The sequence below is a fragment of the Hippopotamus amphibius genome, chromosome 4 (genome assembly GCF_030028045.1).
Source record: "Hippopotamus amphibius kiboko isolate mHipAmp2 chromosome 4, mHipAmp2.hap2, whole genome shotgun sequence".
Lineage (NCBI taxonomy): Eukaryota > Metazoa > Chordata > Mammalia > Artiodactyla > Hippopotamidae > Hippopotamus > Hippopotamus amphibius.
Genome location: NC_080189.1, coordinates 166,915,117 through 166,922,868, shown reverse-complemented (window position 1 = coordinate 166,922,868; position 7,752 = coordinate 166,915,117). Strand labels below are relative to the sequence as shown.

Sequence of the window (7,752 nt, the reverse complement as noted above, 5' to 3'; positions counted from 1 at the left end):
TACAATACTGTTGCAAGCCCCCTTTCCTGCTTGAAAGCCATTTCCTAAGCAACAACATCAACAACCTTATAACTGTATATGGTAACAGATGTTAGCTAGAAGTACTGTGGTAATCATTTCACAATATGTACAAATATTGAATCATCATGTTGTACACCTGAAACTAATATAATGTTATATATAAATTATACCTTGATAAAAAGAAAAAAGCATTTTTTTATTTATTCTTTTTAGTTGTCTATAAATATATCTATATACAAACATAAGTTTATAGAAGTGCATTAATCAATTATAACATTTGCCTTTGTGGTCTTTTATTTTCTTTTGCTCTATTTCACTTCCACCTCTTCCTCCCAACTACATCACTGTCCCTATAACAATGCCCTTATTAATAATTCAGCTAGTATTAAATATGTATCTATATGAAACTGTACTATTATCTATAATCATAGAGTCATTTGTATGTGTGTATATATATGTATATAGAGAGAAAGAATCATATAACAAACACTCTTCCTCATCTTGCTCACCTTAGTTAACAATATCTCTTGGTTATTCTTCCAAGTCAATTATTATAGCTCCATTTCATTTTTTAATCGCTGCATAATATTCCATAGGATGGATATGCCATGATTGCTTCAGTCATTTTTCTAATGTTAGGCATTTACTTTTTCCAGAATTTTATATCATGAACGACCTTGCAATAAGTACCCCTGTTCATATATTCTTATATACTGGTAATTCCCAAGGTGCCTGCTCAGTCAAAAGTTGTATATGTTTGTAATTTTAATACTGATAGGCAGTTGGTTTTCCAAAATGACTAAGCAATTCACATTTTGTTTCCACCTATCTTCACAGGTACATATAGGGTACACAGTGTTAACTGCTGTGCCCTATTCCCAACACGCACCCTGCCCAAAAGAACTTTATCCTACCAGTTGTATGAGTCACAACCCAATTTTCACCACCTTAATGGCTCTGTGCCTTGAATTCCATTCGATCATTTGACAAATATTTGCTGAGCCCCTACTATATGCCAGTTACTTTGCTGGGCACTTTGGGATACATAGGTAAATAAGATAGCTGAAAGAAACAATGAACAAATGTTAAAATGTAAATTTGAGGTTCTGGGAAGTATGTGTTAGGGAAAGATCACATAGTCTGGGGAGACTTTACTGAAGGAAGAAATATTCAACTTTTTTTCCTCTTTTAAACTCTTTGCATTAGTTTCTTATGGCTGCTATAACATGTTACCACAAATGTAGTGCCTTAAAACATTTTGTTCCCCTTTTAACTGTGTATATTAGTTTCCTGATGTGGTGCTGATAAATTACCACAAACTTGGTGCTTTAAAACAATTGACATTCAATCAAAACCACGAGGTGCCACCTCACACCGGTGAGAATGGTCATCATTAAAAAGTCTGCAAATAACAAATGCTGGGTTGACATATATACACTACCAAATGTAAAACAGATAGCTAGTGGGAAGTTGCTGCATAACATAGGGAAATCAACGCAATGATGGATGATGACTTAGAGGGCTGGGATAGGGAGAGTGGGAGGGAGTCACAGGAGGAAGGGGATATGGGGATAGATGCATAACTATAGCTGATTCACTTTGGTGTACAGCAAAAACTGGCACAACAGTGTAAAGCAATTATAGTCCAATAAAGAGCTTAAAAAAAAAATGCTGAAGAGGGTGTGGAGAAAAGGGAACCCTCCTACGCTGTTGGTGGGAATATAAGTTGGTGCAGCCACTATGGAAAACAGTGTGGAGGTTCCTCAGAAAGCTAAAAGTAGAATTACCATATGATCCAGCAGTCCCACTCCTGGACATATACCTGGACAAAACTATAATTCAAGAAGATACATGTACCCCTATGTTCACAGCAGCACTACTCACAATAGTGAAAACATGGAAACAACCTAAATGTCCACTGACACATAAGTTGATAAAGAAGATGTGGTACATGTATACAATGGAATACTACTCAGCCAAAGAAAACAAAATAATTTGCAGCAACATGATGCAACTAGAGATTACCATACTAAGTGAAGCAAGTCAGAAAGAGAAAGACAAATACCATATGATAACACTTATATGTGGAATCTAAAATATGGCACAAATTAGCCTGTCTACAAAATAGAAACAGACTCACAGACATAGAGAACAGTCTTGAGGTTGTCAAGGGAATGGGAGTGGACGAGAGAAGGACTAAGAGTTTGGGATTAGCAATGTAAACTATTATATAGAGGATGGGTAAACAACAAGGTCCTACTGTATAGCACAAGGAACTCTATTCAATATCCTGTGATAAACCATAATAGAAAAGAATACAAAAAGAAGAATGTCAAAAAAAAATAAAATGTAAAACAATTAACATTCACTATCTTACAGTTCTGGAGGCCAGAAATCTGAAATCATTTTCACTGGGTTGACATCATGGTGTCAGCAGAGCTGTGCTCCCTCCAAATACTCTAGGGGAGAATCTGATCTTTCTCTCTTCCAAATCCTGGTGGCTGCCGGCATTTCTGGGCTTGTGGCTGCATCACTCCAATTTCTGCCTCTCTATTCACATTGCCTTCTCCACATCTGTCTGTGTCAAATCTCTCTCTGCTGCTCTCTCATAAGAATACATGTGATTCTATTTACAATAGCCAGGACATGGAAGCAACCGAAATGCCCATCAACAAATGAATGGATACAGAAGATGTGGCATATATATACAATGGAATATTACTCAGCTATAAAAAGGGATGAGATGGAGCTATATGTAATGAGGTGGATAGAACTACAATCTGTCATACAGAGTGAAGTAAGTCAGAAAGAGAAGGACAAATATTGTATGCTAACTCACATATACGGAATCTAAAAATGGTACTGATGAACTCAGTGACAAGAATAAGGATGCAGATACAGAGAATGGACTGGAGAACTCGAGGTATGGGAGGGGGCGGGGGGTGAAGGGGAAGCTGAGACGAAGCGAGAGAGTAGCACAGACATATATATACTACCAACTGTAAAGTAGTCAGTGGGAAGTTGTATAACAAAGGGAGTCCAACTCGAGGATGGAAGATGCCTTAGAGGACTGGGGCAGGGAGGGTGGGGGGGACTCAAGGGGGGGGAGTCAAGGAAGGGAGGGAATACGGGGATATGTGTATAAAAACAGATGATTGAACCTGATGTACCCCCCCAAAAAAAATAAAAAAAAAAAAAAAAAAAAAAAGAATACATGTGATTATATTTAGGGGCCACATGGATAAACCAAGATGGTTTCCTCACCTCAAAATCCTTAACTTAAACCTGCAAAGGTATCATTTGCCATATAAAATAACACTCACAGTTTCCAGGCAGTAGGACATGAATATCTGTAGGGGGAGGTAGAGGGACATTATTCAACCTACTACACTCATTTATTTATTTAATTTTTTCATTGAATTCATATTCAGAAATTTTTATTTTGGATATGAAAAATTTAGCATATACCTGCCTTACCCACGATTTTGGAAAAATAATTTAAACAGTAACTAATATATACATATATAGTACATTTATATTATATTATTATAATATATATAACTATAAGACAAATACATGCACAGAATGTTATCTACCATCATTAAATTTTCCCACAAAACATAACAGATTAAGAAGCAGGTCTATCTGTTAATTCTATACTCCTAATTTGTCCCCCCCCCCCCTTTTCTCCCCTTTGGAAATTATCACCATATTGTAAATCAACTGTACTTTAATTAAATAAATAAGTAAATAAATAAATAAAAAGGAAAGAAGCAATTCCATATCTCTGGTCCATCCTGAGCACTAAATGATTGGGTGCTCCTAGTTAAGTCATTTATTTTCTTCTTGCAATAGTTTGAGTTCCAAGTATTAGCATGTACTACTTTCCTTCTCAAAGTTTAAAAAATAATTTTCCATTGTCTGTACCCCTTTTCAGTTCCAACCTTTTCAGTATTTTATTTTCTTCAGTTTATCCATTATGTTCCCAGCATTGCCCCAACAACTGCACAAACAAGTTTCTAGTTTGCTTTGTACCCAAACACTGTTGAATGAGGTTGCTGTCTAATTGTTTCTCAGTTTGTTTATATATTTGTTTATTTATCAATGGCTATAAAAGTTTCATAAACTAAATCAATTATTTAGAGCCCGAGAGTGACCAGAATTTATTTTTCTACATTCTATACTAAGGAGAAAGATAAGTTCTTTGCGAACTTATTCTTAAAAAGCACTTACCAAAAAAAGAAGTTTGAAATAATTTATTAAACATTGCATGTGTGTATGCCCTCAAGTTGGCAGAGAACTATCTAGCCTCTTACAATACCCAGTTTATAGTTGACACTCATATTTGACAAGAAACAATCCATCCTTTAGGCACGACAGACATTTCTGGCCAATCCTGATGCATTCTTTTTAGCTGAGATTTGGTTTCAGAGTCCTTCTAAATGGGACACTCTGCCAGTCACCAGTTTGTCAGAGCTGGCACCTGAGGTGAAACCTCTTTACATCCCTGGATAGACTCACTTTTCTAGACTTTACTCTGCATTTAAAATGTGGTCATGAATTTACTCCAGTAAAGTCTGTGTACAGTGTATTCGCATGGCATGGTAATTTTGGGAACTCACAATTTCAAGCAGCTCTTTATTGGAAATATAATCCTACGTGCTACTTCACTCAACAAGTTACTTTTCTTGATTAACTTTTATGCATAATAATAGCCAGAAATCATTGGAAGGAAAAAAGTCGTGTTCTATTTTCTCTTTCATATACACGTTCTTTTCTCTCCTACCCTCTGGCATTTTCTATTTTTCTCTTTCTTCCTGAACATAATAATAATAGTAATAGATACCCATTGTTTTGAAATAACGTGAAGCATTTAAAATTCTTTGCTCAACACTTTGAAATGTTCTAAGTCTAACAAAAAGTGAAAATGTGTTTTGAAGTGCTTTATAGTCATGAATTAATGATATTGTTTATCCCATCACTACAAGAAATCCAATAGAGCTCGAGCTGAAAGACAAAATTTTCCTATGGGAAGGCAGATGACTGACACCTCAGAGGAATACAGGAAATTAAAAACTCGACAGGCGAAATTGACAACTTGTTTTAAAACTTAAATGTTAATTCCCTTACAAGTGAGTCACAAGAAAGCGACTGAAGACTGAAAGTGAAAAAGACTGAAATATTTTCTATAAAACACAAACCAAAATCACTTTTGGTGACTCACTCTCTTAAACAGTAGCAATACACTTCATATTAGTCCTCCTTCAAATGGTGATGGATGGGTCTTCTCTGCACTGGGAGCAGCTGTCCTGCCACAGCCCTTCGTCCCTGTCCCCTGAAAATGTACACTTGTGCCAAGTTCTTCTCCACCCCCTCTTTGATCAGGAGAACCTCTCCACTGTTGAGCCAATCACTGTCTGCAGTGGTGCTGAAACGACCAGAGACTCTGACAGATGAGAGCCACAGCAGCTTGGCAGCCACACGTCCCCTGACCACCTCACTTATTCCTAGCTACAGCTTCCAAACCAGTGCCATTTCAAGGGACACTGACACAGCGGCCAAGTTCATTGGAGCTGGAGCTGCCACAGTAGGGGTGGCTGGCTCTGGGGCTGGAATTGGGACTGTGTTTGGGAGCCTCATCATTGGTTATGCCAGGAACCCTTCTCTGAAGCAACAGCTCTTCTCCTACACCATTCTGGGCCTTGCCCTCTAGGAGGCCATGGGGCTCTTTTGCCTGATGGTGGCCTTTCTCATCCTCTTCGCCATATGAAGGAACCGTTTCCATCTCCCATAGTTCTTTCTCCCATGCCTCGTCTGCCCTGTATGTTCCTTTTCTTGTACCTCCCCAGGCAGCCTGGGGAAAGTGGTTGGCTCAGGGTTGGGCAGAAGGAAGACAAATAAATACTATATTAATAAGAAAAAAAAATGGTGATGGATGCTTTGGTTGGAGGCTGTCATGGAAAGCATGTGACTGACAGTAGATCTCATGCTAGACCCAGGGGATCGGAGGCTCCAAGCCCCCTCCCTGGTCTTTTGAATGCACATTCTGCCCACTGTCCCCACAGTGGGAGCTGATTTCAATTTACAGCCTTGAGAGAGCAATGTGTTGTTGAGACCATGTGGATGGAATACATGACTAAGCCCAATTAAGGCCTCTGTATAAACTTTTTTTTTTAAGATTCTGGCAGGTGGGTGCAGAGATCTACTTGTCTTAAAGCCAACCAAGACAAGCCTCCTTGCATGTGAGTTCCCTTGCTTTTTAAACCTGCCACCTACCAATCGGAGTGGCTGCCTCTCTTTCCTGTCTCTCCTTGCCCTCCATGTATGGGGGCCAGTTTCTGAACTAATAGCTTTGCAGTCAGAAAAGTCTGAACTCAAATCTGTCCCCATGCCCAATTAAATGGTAATCTTAAACAAGTCACTCTGCTTCTCTGAGCTTCCTGTTTTCATTTGTAAGAGGGAGAATGTGACATTATGTAAAACACTCGGTGTGTACCTGGGTATATAGTACAAGCTCATGAAATGTTAGCTTCCTTCCTTCTCAGGGATGACTTGCCTTGAGCTGGGGAAGGTCAAGAAGACTCCCTTTGGATTTCAAATACTCTAATAATACTCTAATTTTTGTAGTGGCCAACGACTTATTTCCTAACAGAGATGACTCGGAGGTGCTAATTTTAAAAATGTTGAACTGATTTGAATGTACTCTGATCAATGCAAACACAAAGTGCTGGGTTGAGTTTCTGGAATTCAAATTATCTTAATTGTAGAGGTGAATTTAGAAACTTCCCATTTCTAGCCAGTGAATTTTCAGGACTGATGCTTTTAAAATGAACATTAAACTTTGTATAAGTTATTTCCCCTCTCCAGGTATCAGTTTCAGGGAGCACTCTGGTCTAACACCTCACACCGTTTAGTCCCATTGAGGGCTGCTACTGAAGGAGGTGAAAGCTATTGAGTAAACTGAGGGATCTAGACCTTCAAAATACCCCGTATCCCCACCCTCAAGCAGAGTAGCTTGAATCTTATGTTATATGCTATGTTTCTGTGCAAGATGATTCGAAAATTATTTCACAAATGAAAATTTTAAATCACTGCTTTGAGTGAGCATACATTCTGCCTGGTCTCCCCCCACCTGCCTCTGGCGTCCCATTCCAGGCCATTCTCTTCCTTACTTCAGCCACACTAACATTCTTTTCCTTCACAACAACTGCATTGCATTTTGATTATTTATATAACATATCTCTGTTTGGCTGGACAGTAAAGCTCCAATGGGCAGGCTCTAGTCTGTTTATTCTCTGCTACATACCTACCAATCAATACAATTGTCAGCCATACATATCCCTGGGAGCTGAAAGATCTCTGCTTTATCCTATTTATATTCTTGTTCCAAAACACCTGATGTTTGTCAAAGATGTTTTTAGTTACACCTCAAAGGAAATGTGACAGACAACCACCCTGAACCAGTTCCAATCTAACTGCAAGAGCAGCACCTGTGCAGAGGAAACCTAGACCTGTAAGAAAGTTGCCTTAGCTTCATTACCATGCTAAGATCTCTGCCCCAAAATGGAGACGTGTACCTTGCTATGCCCAACCAGTGCTGTGTCCAAGGGAGCCTAAAGGGCTGCACATGGGCTAGCTATTCCTGGAAATCTCTCACCCTTTTTCCAGTTGCTGATGACATACCTGCCTCTTAATCCTTAAAAGTCCCCCACTTTCCTCCCTTTGGGGAGA

The 7,752-nt window shown here is 38.8% G+C and overlaps 1 protein-coding gene across 1 annotated transcript; it reads left to right on the top strand.

The window, feature by feature from the left end:
* The first annotated feature begins 5,309 nt into the window (after positions 1 to 5,309).
* Positions 5,310 to 5,904, top strand: LOC130851773 (ATP synthase F(0) complex subunit C2, mitochondrial-like). The gene has a single exon (XM_057732502.1). The coding sequence runs from the start codon at positions 5,363 to 5,365 to the stop codon at positions 5,732 to 5,734; it is 372 nt and encodes a 123-aa protein (XP_057588485.1). The 5' UTR covers positions 5,310 to 5,362; the 3' UTR covers positions 5,735 to 5,904.
* The last annotated feature ends 1,848 nt before the right edge of the window (positions 5,905 to 7,752 follow it).